Genomic DNA, 20,822 nt, shown 5'->3' on the forward strand with positions numbered 1-20,822 from the left:
GGTTTTCATGTTTTCATCTGTATTCTGTCAATAATCCCATCAAGCAATGGATATAAGTACCCTCCATTTAAATAAAATTCAGTGTACATCACTTAGATCACCCAATACTATGTCTTACACTTAATAATATATATATATAAAATCATTGAACCAAAAATCAACAAAGTTAATTTATAGAAGAATTTTTTTTGTTATATGAAAAGATCGGGAATAGGATTACTTTAGACAGTAAACATTCTAAATTGAATGATAACATTTTTATTTGTTTGCAATTTGATATGATCACATTTGATCATCATTATAACCCTGTGAGGTTGGTACTATTATTATTTTCATTTTAAAGTTGAGGAATCGATGGCAAACAAAAATAAATGTTTGCCCAGGGTCACAAGTTAGTAAATGTCTGTGGTCAGATTTATATTCAGGTTTTGCTGACCTTAGGTCCCTTGCTATAGCCACTGTGCCACTTAGTCACCATAGTAATAGCAGAATATCAGGTAAGGGAACAAGAAGATGTTAAGTATCATACAATGTTTAGAATATCTACAAATGTTAGTTTGCCTACTAGTACTCAGAATATGAGAATATAGTTGAGTGACCGAGTAGATGTATTCTGAGAAGAAATTAATAACATTGATCTTGACATTCTTGCTACAAACGAAATCAGAAAAGGAAATTAGTACTAAAAGGAAGGATAGCTAGCAGGTACTCCTAAGAGAAGCAAATAAAGGAATTAACATATTTGAGTTTAACATTTACCTAACAAGAAAAATAATTTCTTAGGTCATTTGATCATCTCAATACTTAGGATAAGTATTTGCAAAAAGATCATCATGAAAATAACTGTAGCTTGTGAGTTTAAAGCTCTTGCATAGAATGAAGTTGGGAAATTCTAGGAAGAATTCTATAAATTCATCCAAATTAAATCAAAATATTACACTTTAGTACTTTAGTGAAAAGATGGCCATAGAAGAATATGATAAAAATTATCTTCTTTCAGGTTTAGAAGAAAAAAAGAGGAGTCAAAGACTTATAGAATAGAAGTCTGATGCCTATATCATGAATACTTTGAGAAATTCAGAAGGCAGTGACTATGGTAAATACCAAGTTACATCCTAAAAAAATTAATTAATTTTATTTCCAAGAATAAAAACTTAAGAGTCATTGATTTGGGAGCCATTTCTGAAAAAGTTATCAGTGAAGAGTCAGTATCAAAGGAAAAAATGAGATGAATATGATGCAACTAAGACTACTCTAGTCTGAATCTATTTAAGCAAAATGTTAATGCTGAAGAATGGTAAATAACACAACAACAGACAATGACACAGACAACTACTATTTTCTAGGAAGTTTAATACAATAATGTAAATCATTTATAACAAAAGAGAGGTCAAAAGAGCCTAACACCATCATCAGGCCTCTAACAGATGTTCTCTTCACAAAGTAGAGAGATACAGAAATCAAAAGAAACGCTGACTTGGAACATGAATTCATTTCCGATTCATTAAGGAGGGGGGGAAATGGAAAATTCAGATACTGTCACCTCACAAAACTAAAAGTAAAAATTTTAAAAAGATATGGGAGGGAAAGCAAGCTTACAGAAAACCATGTGAGAGATTCATTTATGCAGAATCACTTCAAAAGCATAAAAGGATGTAACTAGAAGCCAAAAGGGAAGAATAAGGAAAAGACCTAGTAAGGTTTAACAAACTAACTTCAGCCTCAACAGCAGTAGAATTATCACACTTGGACTATACCAACATAGTTCATGATATGATAAATAACGAAACAGAAATGTCATTAAAGGTAGGGAAGAGCCAAAATGGTAGGGTAGAAGCATGGGCCTATTTGAGCTCTCCCCCAGAAGCCCTTAAAATACCTGTAAAAAATGACTAAACAAATTCAAGAGCAGTAGAAGCCACAAAATGATAGAATGAAACAGATTTCCAGTCCAAGACAACCTGGAAAGCCAACAGGAAGTGTCAATTGCACCAGGCTCAGAGCAGAGCACAGCCCAGCAGGCCCGCATCAGCACAGACAAGACTGGAGAAGGCTTAAGGGCAGTGAATCACAGGCAGCTGCTGCGAGTTCCAGATTTCTCAAACCACAAGTGCCAAAGAGAGCTTCAAAGGTCAGTGAGAAAGCTGTCTCACTTGGGTGAGAGGAATACATGATCCAGCCCCAAACCCAGTCCCAGACACAGGGCAGCAGCAGCAGCTTCTAGAGCTCTCGGGCTCACTGTTGGGGAATCAAGTGGCTGATCTGGGTCTTAATCCCTAGTAGCAGTCCTGGGGTGAGGGTGAATGCTGGTGTGGTGGAGCTGGTGGCAGCTGTGAAGAAGGAATCCTATTTGCAGTTCCAGGGCAGAAAAGAGTGCTTGTGGTTGCTCACAGACCAGAGCCCAGGCCAAGAGAGGAGTAAAACACCTCTCCCTTGAATATGCCACTTTGGAAGAATTGAGAACTTTTAGCTCCCTTCAGATATCTCAGAGAACAGCTACACAAAATGTATGAAGCCTGAGGTAATATACCCACCACTTGACAAAGGATTCAAAATTCAAGTAATTTGCTAGGGAAATGCCCAAAAGGGGGAAAAAATAAGACTATAGAAGGCTACTGTCTTGGCGAATAGGTATTTTGTTTCATCCTTTTGGATGAGGAAGATCAATGCATAGAATCAGAGGGAGACCAGAGTATACAACCAGAGGAAGACAGCAAGGTCAAGGATCCCACATGCAAAACCTTCAAAAAAAATATGAAATGTTCTCAGAGTATGTAAGAGCTCAAAAAGGATTTTGAAAATCAAGTAAGAGAGGTGGAGGAAAAATTGGAAAGAAATATGGTAGAGATGCAAGAAGATCATGAAAAATGAGTCAACAGTTTGCTAAAGGACACCCAAAAAAATGCTGAAGAAAATAACACCTTTAAAAATAGACTAACCCAAATGGCAAAAGAGCTCCAAAAAGCAAATGAGGAGAAGAATGTCTTAAAAAGCAGGATTAGGTAGCACAGCCAAGATGTCGGAGTAACAGCACGCACTTTCTGGAGTGCTGCCCCCAAGCCTGTAAAAAATGTCTGTAAACAAATTCTTGAGCTAAAGAACCCACAGAATGATGAAGTGAAGCAAATCTCCAGCAGAAGACAGCCTGGAAGGTCACGGGGAAGTGTCTATTATGCCACTCAGAGGGTAGGCCACATTCCAGCATGGCTGCTCTCGTACCTGTGGCAGTTTCCAGACTTCAGGACCCCAAAGCACCGAGGACAAACTGGAAGATTAGTGGAAAAAGTCTGTGGGACTAGTTTCAGAGAGTGGAGTAGTCCATCCCCAGGGAGGAAGAGGGGGAATGGAGCAGAGGAACGTACAGCAGCCATAGCAGCAGCAGGGGCAAAGGCAGCGACTGTTCTGGAGCTTTAGGCCCACAGTCTGTGGGGAAACCCAGGGGCTGACACTACAGCCACCACCCCCACTGTAAGCAGAGACCTAGCTTGACAAAGAGCTCAAAGGTCAAGTAAATGGCTGTGAAAATGAGCAAAAACCGAAAAAAGAATCAGACTATAGAATCTTACTTTGGTGACAAGGAAGACCAAAACATGCAAATAGAAGACAACAAAGTCAAAGCTCCTCCACCCAAAGCCTCCAAGAAAAATAAGAATTGGTCTCAGACCATGGAAGAACTCAAAAAGGGTTTTGAAAATCAAATAAGAAAATTAGAACAAAAATTGGGAAGAGAAATGAGAGTGGTGCAAGAAAATTATGAAAAACAAGTCAACTGCTTGCTAAAGGAGACCCAAAAAAATGCTGAAGAAAATAACACTGTAAAAAACAGACTAACCCAAATGACAAAAGAGATCCAAAAAGCCAATGAAGAGAAGAATGCCCTAAAAAGCAGAAATGGTCAGATGGAAAAGGAGGTCCAAAAGCATACTTAAAAAAATAATTTCTTAAAGATTAGAAGGGAGCAGATGGAAGCTAATGACTTTATGAAAAATCAAGAAATTATAAAACAACAACAAAGGAATGGAAAAAATAGCAGACAATGTGAAATATTTCATTGGAAGAACAACTGACCTGGAAAATAGATCCAGGAGAGACAATTTAAAAATTATAGGACTATCTGAAAGCCATGATCAAATAAAGAGCCTGATAATCATCTTTCAAGACATTATCAAGGAAAATTGCCCTGGTATTCTAGAACCAGAGGGTAAAATAGAAATAGAAAGAATTCACCGATCACTTCCTTAAGGAGACCCCAAAAGGAAAACTGCTAGGAATATAGTAGCAAAATTCTGAGTTCCCAGGTCAAGGAGAAAATATTACAAGCAGTCAGAAAGAAACAATGCAAGTACTGTAGAAATACAACCTGGATAAGACAAAATTTAGCAGCTTCTACACTAAGGGATCGACAGACTTGGAATATGATATTCCAGAGGTCAAAGGAGCTAGGGTTAAAACCAAGGATCACCTAGCCAGCAAAAGTGAGTATAATTCTTCTGGGAAGAAAAATGGAATGTCAATGAAATAGAGGACTTCCAAGTATTCTTGTTGAAAAGACCAGAGGTGAATAGAAAATGTGATTTTCAAATACAAGAATCAAGAGAAACATGAAAAGGTAAACAGGGAAGAGAAAACATAAGGAACTCATTAAAGTTGAACTGTTTACATTCCTACATGAAAAGATAATATTTGTAACTCATGAGATCTTTCTCAGTATTAGGGTAGTTAGAGGGAAAACATATACATACACACACACACACACACACACACACACACACGTACACACAGAGACAGAGGGCACGGGGTGAGCTAAATATGAAGGGAGAATACCTAAAAAATAAAAATTTTCTTTGAGTGGAATGTACTAGGAAAAAGAGAAAGGGAGAGGTAGAATGTACCAAATTATCTCACATAAAGGAGGCAAGAAAGAGCTTTTGTAATGGAGGGAAGAAAGGAGAGATGAAAGGGAATAAGTGAGCCTTACTCTCAAGGGATGTGACTTAAGGAGAGAATAACACATACTCAATTGGGTATGGAAATCTATTTTACCTTGTAGGAAGGCAGAGAGGAAGGGGACAGGAGAAGGAAAATAATAGAAGGGACAGTAAATTGGGGGAAGGGATAATCAGAAGCAAACACTATTATGGGGAGACAGATCAAGGAAGAGAATGGAATAAATGGAGTGCAGGACAGGACAGAGGGAAATGTGGTTAATCTTTCGCAACATAACTCTTATGGAAGTGTTTTGCATGGCCACACATGTATCGAATATATATTGAATTGCTTGCTTTTGCAATGACGGTGGGTAGGGAGGGAGGAATGAAAAGAATATGGAACTTAAAGCTTTAAAAGTGAATGTTAAAAATTGTTTTTGCACGCAACTGGGAAATAAGATGTATAGATAAAGGGGTTTAGAAATCTGTTTTGCCTACATGAAAATCATGGGGAGGGGATTGGAAGAAGGGGGGAATGATAGAAGGGAGGGCAGACTAGGGGAAAGGGGTGGGTGGGGTGCACACTGTCCTGGAATGGGTGGTAGGGAGAAATGGGGAGAAAATTTGGAAATCAAATTCTTGTGGAAGTGAATGTTGAGAACTGAAAAATAAATAAATTATATATTTAAAAAAAAAGAAATGTCATTAAATTAAACAAATACGGAAAGTGCCAAAGTAGTCCAAATATGGACAGCTGGAGCTGTAGGCACTTCAGTTCTGAGGACATTAAAACACAATTCTCAAGGAATCTGAAAGACAGAAAGATACTAATAGTTTGGGAAAATTCATACCTTATTGTTATGAAAAACTGGTGAATAAAAGAATGCTAATAACTAGCAAGTAACACATCCACTTTTATAGCTAAACAAAAATTGAATTGAAACAATCTGAACATACACCCAATGCACACTTAAAGAAGGAACAAGCAGTCTTTTACAAACAATATTCTACAGCAATTGTTCAGTTTTCTGAGTTACATCTGACTCTGTGATACCATTTGAGGTTTTCTTGACACAAATGCCAAAGTGGTTTGCTATTTCCTTCTCCATTTTACAAATGAGGAAACTGAGGCAAACAGGGTTAAGTGACTTGCCCAGGATGACACAGCTAGTGTCTTAAGTCAGATTTGAACTCAGAAAGAAGAGTCTTCCTGACTCTAGGCCCCCAATGTGCCATTTAACTGCCCAAATTCTACAGCCAACTATCTACCGAAAGCCACACAACTGACTGAGGGAAAGCAAGCATCTTCTGTTTATTGTTTGACAACTACATTTTAAACATAGATATAATGTATCAAAATGTCTCCTTAAACAGTTGCTTTGCAACATTTAAGTCAGAATCATACAAGATTCCTTGAAAGAAATGAGATAATTGTATTCAATGATCCTCTGATGATTAATATAAAACAAAGCAAAAAGCAGGAAGCACATTCCTCATGAAAGGTATTTGCCAAGGAGAAAGTTTTCACCAGAGTCTTAATAGAACAGGGACTTTCTATACAGAAGGGATTCTTAACCTAGAGTCCATAAGTCTTTTTTTCAATGCTTTTATAAGCATATTTCACAATAATATGCGACACTGGAGTCCAAGAGAATCAGAACCACAATTATCTGCACACATTGGATAATTGAACTCCTGGGAGTCAGTCAGTGGGTATGACAAGGATGGCTGGCCAAAGAGGCGAGAGCAGCAGGAGAGAGCAGAAAGGCTGCTGTGAGGAGTCTGAGGAGAGCTATAGTGAGAGCTATAGGTCTGGAATAGCTATAGTGGAGAAAACAGTGAGTCAGTTAAGGAGGAGGCAAAGGGAAAGCCTAGATGAAGCTAGCTAACACAAATCTGCACTGCATCCCATCAGCATTGTTTTGTGATTTCCTCCAGCTCTGTTCAGCAGCACCTGCACAGAAAGGAGAAGGGCAGTGGGATCTCTTCTTTATCTTACTTAATAGCTTCTGATTTGAAATCAGTATTTTCCAATATGCTTTAATCGAGCTTCTAGAAAGACTCAAGTATGAATTAGTCTTATATAGTTTAGATTCTAGAAAGACATGTAAGAATTAGTCTCAATCTCAAGTGTTAGGCTATAAAACTTTCAATTATCATAGTATTGGCTCACCTCAGACAAATATCAGAGTACGGAGAAAGAAATGGCAATTAATGTACTGATTTTTGACCTTTTAAATAGGTACATTAATACAAGAAAATGGTGTTATGTTGACCTTTGATATTTTACAAAGGGGATTTATATCAGAAGATAATACTGTTCTCCCTACTTCATTATGATTTATACCAATAGATCCACATGTTAAAGTACCTAGAATCTAAAAAAGCAGTACAAATGTGAGAATGGCACTTTCTGGATCTCTGCATATAAAAAAAAAATCAAGGTAGCAATCCCAATGATAATTTTTTTTAAATTAGGAGTTCAAATCAAAGTTAAGCAAAAGAAAAGTTTTATTCAACTTGACACAGGATCTAAACTAATGTTTTAAAAATCTCTGTAAAACCTCTCATTGACTTAAGAGAGGAGAAGCCAAGATGGCAGATTTAGGGTAGCCACCCAGCTGAATTCCCCCAACATTCTCCTCCCAACAACTTTAAAACAATTCCCCAAATCAAATTTTGGAGCAGCAGAGGCTACAAAGGTCAGGGTGAAACATTTTTCCTGCCTAAGAAAACTCAAGAGTCATCAGAAAAAGTCTGTGAAACAGAGGAGGAGGTCTGCTGAGAGGCCACACATTCAGGGGCACAACAGCCACAACAGCAGCAGCTTCAGGAGCTCTCAGATAAGAGATGGTTAGGGGGTCAGAAAGAGATAACAAGGGACCCCCTGCTGGCGCTGAGTACAGATGGTATGGACTGACTGGCAATTCTATTGCCCTCACATGGTTCTGGGTCACAGTTATAGAGTGGAGAGGAGCACTGCTGGTCAGACATAAGTAAGCAGCAGCCCTTACAGTAGTTCCAAAGCAAAGAGAATGGAAATGTTAGTGACTGCATGATAACAGGGGCCCTTCCTAGGTAAAGATCAGAGCACAGACCAGAAGAGAAGTGGACATATCTTTCTCCAGGTCACATCACTTTGGAAGAAACAAAATTTACAGATCATCAAAATTAGCTCTGAAAATAGTACAAAAAAGCCCAAAGCTTAGCACAGCACAACTCCCAATCCCCAGGGGAGCAGAGCCCAATTTTAACATAAAATTCTGAGCCAAAAAATAGCCTGGAAAAATAAGCAAACAATGAAAAAAAATAATCTGACCATAAAAAGCTACTACAGTGGCAGGGAAAAACCAAGACATAAATTTAGAAGAAATTTGTAGCTGTAAAAACAGCTACAAACAAACACTCAGAGAAAAAAGCTAATTAGACCCAAAGCCAACAAGAATTTCTAGAAGAGTTAAAGAGAGATTAGAGTAATAGAGTAAAAAAGGGAAAAGAAATGAGAGTGGAGCAAGAAAATTATGAAAAGAGAATTAACAGCTTGGTAAAAGAAGTACAAAAAATACTGAAGAAAATATCTTTAAAAATAAAATTGGTCAAATGGTTAACAAAAAGAAGAAAAATCCACTGAAGAGAATTCCTTAAAAAGCAGACATAAGCAATTGGAAAAAGAGACATAAAAGCTCACAGAAGAATATAATTCCTTAAAAATTTGAATTGGGCAAGTGGAAACTAATTACTCCATGAGATACCAAGAAACAATAAAACAAAGTCAAAAGGAAAAAAAAGAAGAAAATATGAAATATTTTGCTAAAAAGTAACCTAGGAAATAGATCAAGAAGAGATAATTTAAGAATTATTTGACTAGCTGAAGGTCACAATCATAAAAAGAGTTTAAATATCTTAGATCCAGAAAGTAAAATAAAAATTGAAAGAATCCACTGATTCACTTCCTGAAAGAAATCACAAAACGAAAACTCTTAAGAATATCATAGTCAAATTCCAGAGCTTCCAAATCAAAGAGAAAATATTGCTAGCAACCAGAAAGAATTCAAACATCAGAGAGCTACAGTTAGGATCACATAAGATATAACAGATTCCATGTTAAAGGACTAGAGAGCTTGGAAGATGATATTCTAGAAGGTAAAAGAGCTAGGATTACAACCAAGAATCATCTACCCAGAAAAAATGAATATAATCCTTCAGGGGGAAAAGTAAACATTTAATGAAAGAGAAGAATTTCAACCATTGAAAAGATCTGAGCTGAATAGAAAATCTGACTCAAGAGAAGTATAAGAAGGTAAACATGGAAGAGTAATCATAAAGGTCTCAATAAAGCTAAATTATTTACATCCCTATATAGGAAAATGATACATGTAACTCCTAAGAACTTTATCATTATTAGGGCAGTTAAAAGGAGTTACACAGAGTGCATGAATGTGAGTTGACTGTGTCAGAATGATCTCCAAAAAATCCTACAATCCCAAAGGACTAAGGATGAAAAAATGCTGTCCCCCTTCAGAGAGAACTGATGAACTCTGAGTGCAAATTGAAGTATAATTTTCTTACTTTTTACATTTTTCTTGTTTTTTTGGAAACATGGTTAATATGGAAATATATTTTGCATAATTTCACATGTATAGTTGATATACTGTTTGCCTTCTCAGTTGGGTGAGAAGAATTTGGAACTCAAGATTTTAAAAGAAAATTATGTTAAAAGTAAATGATAAATAAGAATTTTTAAAAAACAAAAACCTTGAATTGATTTTATTTCATATCTCAAAATGTTTCAAGTTAAGATTCAGAGTAAATACTTGATGACAAACTGATGTAGCTCTTAAGGAATTGTATTTATATTCACACTTGGGAAACATTTACTTCCTTCCTAGTCATTCACTGACAATATTTTTTGATAAAAGTAATCATTAAAAAACAATTCAGCACACAAATGAAAATTTCTTTAATGTGAATCATATAGGTTCTGGAATAGCAGTGATTCCATCTTGAACATTCAGCCTTTATTTGAAGCTCTCTAATGAGAAAAAAATATCTGTCACTTCAAAAGATATTTTATTTCATTTTTGAGTAGTTCTAATTATCAGGCTGGATTTTTTCCTTATGTAAGACATAATTTTTCTCATTGCAAGTTCCCCTTGTTTCTTGTAGTTTTGCTTTCTGGAGCTGAACAAAACAAATAAATTAACTTCCACTTCCATATAAAAGTCGTTCAGATACCTGACAAATTAATAACTATGAAAATTTATTTAACTTAGGTTTCCTCTTTATCAACGGTAACAGCTTTGTTCTGGGTTTAGATAATTTCTCTCTTCTTCCAACCTCAACTGGGTCACTCTACCCCAACATGCATATAACTTTTTATTTCTTACTGTTTCTCTTAAATATACTTCAGAAATAGTGAGTGATTTAGGCTAAAAGAAGTCTCACAATTTTGTCAGCAATCAAATATCTCAACTTAATGCAGGTAAATTGTTTTAAATAAATGTATGGGGAATGGGAAGCTTGATTACTGTTTGAAAACTACAATGGAATAGATGTCTCTGAAAATTTAGTCTGACTGCTTCTCAAAAGAAATTCTGAATTTAGCTACATAGTTAATTCTGATATTATTATAGCTTATGTGTCTAAATTTTACAATTTCTTGTCTTTTAAAAATCAGTTGTGCCCTTGGTAAGTGATTTCTAAATTGTGAATGCCAGAAATAACTGTTTTTTATCATCATAACGTTGGAGTTGAAATACATGTTTAAACATGTTAAATCTTGGGTTCTTTCTTGTCATGATCCAGTGGATTCTTTCTGTTTATATCTGAAAATGTATTCTTCCTAATTCTATGAAATATTCTTTGAAAATTTCATAGGATACGGTTTTAAGAACATAGCTTTTGGGAGGAGCCAAGATGGCGGAGTAGAAAGATACACATATGCTAGCTCCGAACCCACAGTCCATAAAATATCTGTAAAGAAAAACTCCCAACAAATTCTGGAGCAGTAGAAGCCACAGAACAACAGAGTAGAGGAGATTTCTGTTCCAGAGAGACCTGAAAAATTGACCTGAAAGGTCCCTCGCACACTGGACCCAGAGCAGAGCCCAGCCCTGCCTTGGCTGCGCAGCACTGAGAGGAGCAGATCCGAGCAGGCTTCATGGACAGAATCTCCAGCAGCCACGCAGGTCCCTCCACCCACAGGTGCTGAAGGTTGGTGAGAGGGTCTTTTTAGAAGGGAGTAGGGTGTCCCCCATAACTCAGGCCCCCTCGGGAGGCAGCAGTGGAGATGGCAGCAGACTGGGGCTCCCAAAGCAGGCAGGAGCCCGGATCCATTGTTGAAGGTCTCCACATTAACCCCCTGAGGGAACTGACCCCCGTGAGGCAGCCCTGCCCCCACCTGAGCACCTAAACTTAATCTCACACTGAATAGCAACCCTGCCCCAACTGAAAGCCCTGGGGCTGGGAAGCAGCATTTGAATCTCAGACCCCAAGTGCTGGCTGGGTGGATCTGGAGGTGAGATGGGTGTGAAGAGAAAGCTCAGAAGTCAAGTTACTGGCTGGAAAAATGCCCAAGAAAGGGAAAAAAAATAAGAACATAGAAGGTTACTTTCTTGGTGAACAGATATCTCCTCCCTTCCTTTCTAATGAGGAAGAATAATGCTTACCATCAGGGAAAGACACAGAAATCAAGGCTTCTGTATCCCAAACAGACAAAATTCAGTGGGTTCAGGCCATGGAAGAGCTCAAAAAGGATTTTGAAAATCAAGTTAGAGAGGTGGAGGAAAAACTGGGAAGAGAAATGAGAGAGATGCAAGAAAAGCATGAAAAGCAGGTCAACACCTTGCTAAAGGAGACCCAAAAAAATGCTGAAGAAAATAACACCTTGAAAAATAGGCTAACTCAATTGGCAAAAGAGGTTCAAAAACACAATGAGGTGAAGAATGCTTTCAAAAGCAGAATTAGCCAAATGGAAAAGGAGGTTCAAAAGCTCACTGAAGAAAATAGTTCTTTCAAAATTAGAATGGAGCAGGTGGAAGCTAATGACTTTATGAGAAACCAAGAAATCACAAAACAAAACCAAAAGAATGAAAAAATGGAAGATAATGTGAAATATCTCATTGGAAAAACAACTGACCTGGAAAATAGATCCAGGAGAGACAATTTAAAAATTATGGGCCTACCTGAAAGCCATGATCAAAAAAAGAGCCTAGACATCATCTTTCATGAAATTATCAAGGAAAACTGCCCTGAGATTCTAGAACCAGGGGGCAAAATAAATATTGAAAGAATCCACCAATCCCCTCCTGAAAGAGATCCAAAAAGAGAAACTCCTAGGAACACTGTGGCCAAATTCCAGAGTTCTCTGGTCAAGGAGAAAATATTGCAAGCAGCTAGAAAGAAACAATTCAAGTACTGTGGAAATACAATCAGGATAACACAAGATCTAGCAGCTTCTACATTAAGGGATCAAAGGGCATGGAATAGGATATTCCAGAAGTCAAAGGAACTAGGACTAAAACCAAGAATCACCTACCCAGCAAAACTGAGTATAATACTTCAGGGGAAAAAAATTGGTCTTTCAATGAAATAGAGGACTTTCAATCATTCTTGATGAAAAGACCAGAGCTGAAAAGAAAATTTGACTTTCAAACACAAGAATCAAGAGAAGCATGAAAAGGTAAACAGCAAAGAGAAGTCTTAAGGGACTTACTAAAGTTGAACTGTTGACATTCATACATGGAAAGACAATATTTGTAACTCTTGAAACTTTTCAGTATCTGGGTAGTGGGTGGGATTACACACACACACAGAGAGACAGAGAGCACAGGGTGAATTGAATAGGATGGGATCATATCTTCAAAAAATGAAATTAAGGGGTGAGAGAGAAATATATTGGGAGGAGAAAGGGAGAGACGGAATGGGGCAAATTATCTCTCATAAAAGAGGCAAGCAAAAGACTTTTTAGTGGAGGGAAAAAGAGGGGAGGTGAGAGAAAAACATGAAGTCTACTCTCATCACATTCCACTAAAGGAAGGAACAAAATGCACACTCATTTTGGTATGAAAACCTATCTTACAATACAGGAATGTGGGGGAGAAGGGGATAAGCAGGGTGGGGGGGATGATGGAAGGCAGGGCAATGGGAAAAGGGAACAATTTGAAATCAACACTCTTGGGGAGGGACAGGATCAAAAGAGAGAATAGAAGCAATGTGGGGCAGGGTAGGATGGAGGGAAATATAGTTAGTCTTACACAACACAACTATCATGGAAGTCATTTGCAAAACTACACAGATATGGCCTATATCGAATTGCTTGCCTTCCCAAAGGGAATGGGTGGGGAGGGAGGAAGAGAAGTTGGAACTTAAAGTTTTAGGAACAACTGTCGAATTCTGTTCTTGCTACTAGGAAATAAGAAATACAGGTAAAGGGGTATAGAAAGTTATCTGGCCTTACAGGACAAAAGAGAAGATGGGGACAAGGGAAAGAAGGGATGATAGAAGAGAGGGCAGACTGGTGATAGGGGCAATTAGAATGCTCAGTGTTATGGGGTGGGGGGAGGGGACAAAAGGGGAGAAAATTTGGAACCCAAAATTTTGTGAAAATGAATGTTAAAAGCTAAATAAATAAATTTGAAATTAAAAAAAAAGAACATAGCTTTTGAGTTGTAAGTGATTTCATATTTCATCTAGTAAAACACCTCATTGTACAGATGATGCCACTGAGGTCCAGAGAGCTAACTGATTTTTCCTAAAGTCATGCAATAAGTTGCAAAGGTGCTTTTGGAACTTGGAGCCTCTGACTCCCAATCCAGGGAGTCTTTCCACTGCATGAAAACAATTTTCATTTTCTAAATTTTCTGCAACTTCAATAATGCTGAAATCATGCCACTTGATCTAATTGATCAGCCCAGTCTCTCCCTTGAACCTGAACATATTCTGGGGGAAAATCTTTTGGGGCACCTTCTGTTTTCAATGTCTCAGCACGGTATGCTTTTCTTGTCATTAGTTGCTTTTATGTTTTTTTAAGGTTTTTGTTTTACAGGCTCCATCTTGGCAATTTTAATTTTTTTTTCTCTCCATATTTTTTGTACCTTTGCATTTTAAGCTTGAGACAATGTTTTCTTTTACTTTCTTCAAACTCTTATTTTACTTGATCATGTGATATTTATGTAAATTCATTTTTTAAATTCTGTTTATTCATTTGAAGATACTTGTATTGCTTCTAGTCCTTGAGTTGATTCAGTTGCTTCACTATATTTTTTAGAATTGAATTGGTGTTTTTTTCTTTTGTTCATGTTCCATTTTAGACAGTCCCTCCACTTGCGCAGTATTTTTTAGTCATTTTTCTTTTTAATGTATTTATGTGTTCTTTCTTCAGGAGCAAGTGAGGAATGCCTCATTTCCTTCAACTGTCAGACTCAAACATAAAAGTATGACTTATAAAATAGTTTCCTAACATCTATCCTATTAGGAAAACTAGTGTTTTGGTTTTGGTTTTTTGGTTTTGGTTTTTTAATATACTACTCACCTACATACTAGAGGCAGTCAGGTGTGCTCTATTCACAAAATAAGTCTAATACCATTATTTCATAGTACATAATATTAAACTTTGGGTTTTACTTTAAGAAGAAAAGAATGACTGAAGAAAAGAGAAACTGGAACTCCAAAGTACAGGAATGGAAACTGATAACAGGTACAAGAAAAGAGAAGAATGAATGGTGGGCCATGGGGACATTATAATGACATTATATAGTGTCATAGGGACAATATAAGCAGAGAAATCTCTACTTATTTATTAACAAATAAAATCAATTTTGGTATATTTGAAGTATACATGAGTCATCTCTGAAAGAAAACCTGCTTGTGGATATTTACATATTCTCAGAGCAACAACAGCTCCTGCCTCTAAAAAATCTTATTAAAGCAAAAGAGGAGAAAATGTCAGTTTTAAACCTATTCCCTTTTGAGTAAATATACATTATTTTCACAAAGACTCCTAGACAGAGGAAATAAAACTTGTATACAAAAGACATTTCCATACCTTCACAGCCTCACCAAGGGTTTGGTTTTTATCAGCCTCCTCACTAGAGTGCAGTTCTAGTCTATAGTTTAACTCCTGAAGCTGCTGTGCCTGCTCATTCAGAAGCATTTGGGCCTGCTGTTCTCGAAGTAAGGCATTATTTAGTTCTTCACAGGCACTTTCAAACCTCTCATGGGTGATCAATTTCTGATAAAAGGGGGAAAAAAGTGAATTAGTCATCAAAGAACTCTACTTTTTATATGTTTGACCTTAATAATTGTATTTGCTAACATGCAAAGGTGTCAACCAAACACCTGAAAATACATAATGCATTTCAGAAGACCATTTGTCTTTACTTTATAAAAAAAAAAAGTCATACATAACTGATTAGTATTAACAACACATCTTTCCCACAACTGATCACAATACTTTCAAATAAAAGGAAGGCTTTTTTCTCAATTCTATACAAATCAAGAAGACTAAACATGCAGATATTGGGAACTTTTTTAAAAAATTTAATTCCATTTCAATATACCTATTAAAATATCATCACAAATAATATCTTGTAACTATTTAAGATAAATATTTAATTTTTATGATATATTTAACAATAATATTTAAAATAAATATTTTAAAATATTAAAAATATCATTGCCAAAGTTTAAAAAGGATGCTTTGGAAAGCTTACAGAAGTATCAGAATGACCTATTCTATTCGTGAAGGTCAAGGATGAATACAGTCCTAAGTAATATTCCTCAGAACATTTGTCAAATAAATGTAAGCAAAAATTATGTATTATTTGTATACATGTGTCTGTTTACATATGCGAGGGTGCATGTAAATGTATACTGACATAAACACAGATAAAGATAAACTAACCTAGGAGCTAGGAAGACCTGGGTTCAAGTTTAACTTCTGACATCACTGGCTGTATGATCTTGAACAAGTTACCTGACATGAGAATGCCCTGAGTAATGCTCTAAAGTTGAAAATGGCAAAGCAAGCATCACCTTATTGTGGTAGAGAGGGTTTCTTCATCTAGCATATTTCTATATAAGTGAAATCTTTGGTCCAGTTACTATCCTGATCTTTAACCCGATATCTACGAATGTTTCCAATGTAAATGATACATAATAATATATTAGTACCAAGATTTCTGTTTTTGTTTTTTAGGAGAGCTGGAGAGAAGGGATACACAGACTTGTGGTTTTATTGGTATGAGTAAGGAAACTCCATCACAAACACCTGCAGAAGATTAAATGCTTATCTTTTAATGACCATAATATAATAAAAAAGTTCATTAACAGTGACACTGAATAAATGATTAAAACTCAAGTCAAAATAACACCCTAAAGAACTGGATTGTGAAAGAACAATTCATAAAACACCTTTATCAATAAAAGAAAGAAAAAGAGATCAATTAATTTAATTAAAAGATAATTTTAAAACCTTAAAAAACAAAAAAAGAAATTCAGAAAAACAGATTTACAAAACTGAAAGAAAATCTTGAATTCTAAAAGAAGTGGGCTTTATTTTGAAAAAATAATAAATGAATAAAACATTAACAAATTTGACTTGTGATCAGTATCAAAAATGAGAAAAAAAAATTAGGATGGAGGGCATTAATACAACTTGTGTGGAACTAAAAACTGGTCTTGCCACTTGAGAAAGTCATTTGGAGCTATATCCAAAAGTCATCAAACTGTATACTTTTTTTATCACTAATAGTGTTACCAGTCTTACCAATAAATTCAAGAGATTCAAGAAAGAAGAATCCATATGTACAAAAATATTTATAACAGCTCTTTTTGTAGCGGCAAAGAAATGTACACAATTGAGGTGCCGCATCAAGTGAGAAACAATCAATTATGGCACTTCAATATAATGAAACATTTATTGTGCTATAAGAACTGATGAAAAGATTCTGGGTTCAGAGAAACCTGAAAAGACTTGCATGAATAGATGCAAAGTAAAGTGAGCAGAACAAAGAGAAAATTTTATACAATAATAGTATAAAAACAAACAACTTTAAAAGATTTAAGAATTCTGATTGATTCCAGAGTCAGACAGTCAACTAACACTTCTAAAGTATCTATTAAGGGCTAGGCAATGTGCTAACTATTAGGTATACAAGGAAGCATGTGACCTACATCTTCAGAGAAGGGAGATGAACTCAGTGAGAAATAATATTTTTGGACATACCCTAAGTGGGAATTAGTTTAACTTGACTATACATATTTGCTGCAAGGGTTGTTTCACACTTTTAAGGTGGAGGGAAGGTAAACAGGGCAAAAAAAAAAATAGATTTGCTTCTTTAAAAAATAAAATATAATTTTAAAAAGGGAACCCTCATAAAAGGATAAATTGAAAGCCTATGTGCTATATGTGGACAAAAAATGGAGGGGAAAAATTTTAAGGGAACTGATAGAGAAGAAATTAGGTTAGGTAGATTATTGTCCTTTGTTCTTGAAGTGGACCAAAATGGCATTCCTATGCTAGAGTCAAATTTCAATGTGTCCAATTGTGGTTGATCAAATCAATATGAGCTCAGAATGCTCTACCACAGCTCTGGCACAAATACTCCATGTGAACATTTTGGGTGGATATTCTAAATTTGGACATCCTTTTCCTTTGAGCTATTTCAATTCTGCTTTGCTCATAGAGCACAGAATTTTCTCTGATATGGGCACACCATGCTGAGCAGTCCTGTGCCAATGTCTCCCATGTCACATAATCAATTCCAAAGTTCCTAAGAGAGACCTTGAGAATGTCCTTGTATTGCTTCTTCTGCGTGTGAACACCTGTCCTGTGTGAGTTCTCCACAAAAGTCTTTTTGGCAAACATACTTTTTTCACTGGAACAACATGGTAAGCCCATCAGAGTTGCACTTTCTAAAGCAGAGTTTGAATACTTGGTAGTTTAGTTCGAGTAAGGACCTCAGTGTCTGCTATCTTATCCTACCAGGTTATCTTCAGAATCTTCCTAAGACAATTCAAATGAAGGTAATTCAGTTTCCTGGCATGGCACTGGTAGACTGTCCAGGTTTCACAGGCATACAACAATGAGATCAGCACCATGACCCTGTAGACCTTCAGTCTGGTAGTCAGTCTAATACCTCTTCTCTCCTAAACTTTTCTTCAGAGCCTCCCAAACACTGAGCTAGCTCTGACAATGTGTGCATCAACCTCATTGTCAACGTGTACATCCCTGGAAAGCACACTACCACAGTAAGTGAACTTATCCACAGCATTCAACACTTCTCAGTTTGAAAAGTTATCTCACTGTAAGGGCAATACTGTGGGCCTGGGACCAAAGACAGAGAATTATCAAGCTCTATTTTGAATAATGATTAATTTGCTCCTGATTGCTTCCTCCATGATTCAAGTAAGCAGCCATCTCAACAAAGTAATAAGGGATTGTCCTCATTGTAACTTTGTTGCTTAAACAACCCGACTTGCCAAAGGAATAGCTAACTGAGGAAAAAACAGGAGACTTTCCCACTCAATTATTATTATTATTTTCTTTTTTTAAAATAGAGATTTATCTGTAAAAGGCATAAAATTTAATCAGTACTGCTAATTTCCCCTTCTTTCTCTCTTGAATTATAAGCCAACTCTTAACACTCAACTAACTCGAATACGATTTACTCAGAGCTTTCAATCAGTCTCCCAAGTCAGAAATTAATCTCTGGGGGGAAGGAAGGAGAGGGGGATGGAGGAGGAAAGGGAAGGGAAGGGAAGGGAAGGGAAGGGAAGGGAAGGGAAGGGAAGGGAAGGGAAGGGAAGGGAAGGGAAGGGAAGGGAAGGGAAGGGAAGGGAAGGGAAGGGAAGGGAAGGGGAGGGGAGGGGAGGGGAGGGAAGGGGAGGGGAGGGGAGGGAAGGGAAGGGAAGGGAAGGGGAGGGAAGGGAAGGGAAGGGAAGGGGAGGGAAGGGAAGGGAAGGGAAGGGGAGGGGAGGGAAGGGAAGGGGAGGGGAGGGGAGGGGAGGGGAGGGGAGGGGAGGGGAGGGGAGGGGAGGGGAGGGAAGGCAGACAGGAGAGGAGAAGCTGAGTTACACAGCTAGCGGGGTCCCCATTCAGCCAGCTTCATCTACTCACAGGATTGTGTTTGCCCATTGCAATTGACTCAAAAGGGGAATAACATGCACACTCAGTTGGGTATAGAACTCTATCATACCCTATAGGGAAGTACGAATGGAGACCAGGGGAGGGGAGGGGAGGAGAGGGGAAAAAGATAAAAGAAGAGAGAGGAAATTGGGGCAGATGGAGGTCAGAAGCAAAGCACTGCTGAGAAGGGACACAGTGAAAGGAGAAAGAGAAAGATAAACAGGGGGGGGAAATAAATTTTAAAATAATATAAATATAAATAAGATAAAATAATTAAATTAAAATAAATAAAATTCTAAATTAAAATAAAATAATATAAACCTAAATAATATAAAATAAAAAATTTTTTAAAAATTTTAAAAATAAAATAAAAATGGGGAAAAACAGGGAACAATGGAAGAAAATCTACAGTAATCATAACTGGGAATGTGAATGAAATGCACTCACTCATAAAATGGAAGTACATAGAGAATAGATTAAAAACAGGAATCCAACAATATATTATTTAAAAGAAATGCATTTGAAGCAGAGAGATACATTACACACACGCAGAGTAAGGGACCAGAGCAGAATGGATTATGTTTCACTTGAAGTTAAAATAAGCATCATGAGTTCAAACAAAGCAAAAGCAAAAATAAATCGAATTAAAAGAGATAAGCAAGGAAACTACATCTTGCTAGAAAATGAAGTAATATCAATACTAAACATATATTCGCCAAATGGTAAGCCATCTAAACGTTTAATGGAAAAGTTAAATAAGCTATAGGAGGAAATAAACAGCAAACTATACTGATGGGGGACCTCAACTTCCCCCACTCAGAACTAAATAAATCTAACCAAAAAATAAACAAGAAAGAAGTTAAAGAGGTGAATAGAATTTTAGAAAAGTTAAATATGGTAGATTTCTGGAGAACACTGAATGGGAATAAAAAGGAACATTTTTTTTCTTAGTGGTACAAAGCACCTACAGAAAAAGTGATCATGTATTACAGCATAAAAAACTTACAATCAAATGCCAAAATCCATAAATATTGAATGCATCCTTTTCAGACCATAATGCAATAAAAATTATATTCAATAAGGGGGCATAGAAAGATTTGTTTAAAAATTAATTGGAAATTAAATTATCTAATCCTAAAGAATGAATGGATCAAATAAAAAATCAAAGAAACAATAATTTCATTAAAAAGAATGACAATAATGAGACAACATACCAAAATTTCTGCTATGCAACCAAAGCAGTATTTAGGGGAAATTCTTTATCTCTTTTATCTGATTATATCAATAAAACAGAGAAAAAATGGATCAATGAATTGAGCATGCAACTAAAAAAATTTTAAAAGAATTTTAAAATCCTCAATTAAACAAATTAAAAAAACAAATTAAAAGAGAGATTAATAAACTGAAAGGAAAAAAACCATTGAACTAATAAATGAAACTAGTAGTTGGTTTTATCAAGAGGGAAACAATAAACCAGATAAACCACCGGTTAATTTAATTTTTGAAAAGAAAGAAGAAAACTGAATTACCAATACAAAAAATAAAAAGGGTGACAACCACCAATGAAGAGGAAATTAAAGCAATTATCAGGCTCTATTTTGCCCAACTGTATGCCAATAAATTTGGCAATCTAAGTGAAAGCGATGAATATTTACAAAAAATATTACCCCCTGCCCACATCAGCAGGAGAGGAGGTAGGGTACTTGAATAACCCAATCTTAGAATAAGAAATTAAACAAGTCATCAGTGAAATCGCTAAGAAAATA

At 36.3% G+C, this 20,822-nt stretch overlaps 1 protein-coding gene across 13 annotated transcripts in view; it reads right to left on the minus strand.

Moving 5' to 3' along the window:
- The window catches only part of CCDC171 (coiled-coil domain containing 171), a 509,668-nt gene that overhangs the window by 208,782 nt on the left and 280,064 nt on the right, over window positions 1-20,822 (minus strand). For all 13 annotated transcript variants that reach the window (XM_072655937.1, XM_072655913.1, XM_072655979.1 and 10 more), the window contains one exon: window positions 14,974-15,159. In XM_072655937.1, coding sequence (XP_072512038.1) covers window positions 14,974-15,159 — 186 coding nt within the window. The remainder of the gene's footprint in view (window positions 1-14,973; window positions 15,160-20,822) is intronic.

The sequence above is a fragment of the Notamacropus eugenii genome, chromosome 1, assembly GCF_028372415.1.
Source record: "Notamacropus eugenii isolate mMacEug1 chromosome 1, mMacEug1.pri_v2, whole genome shotgun sequence".
Classification (NCBI taxonomy): domain Eukaryota; kingdom Metazoa; phylum Chordata; class Mammalia; order Diprotodontia; family Macropodidae; genus Notamacropus; species Notamacropus eugenii.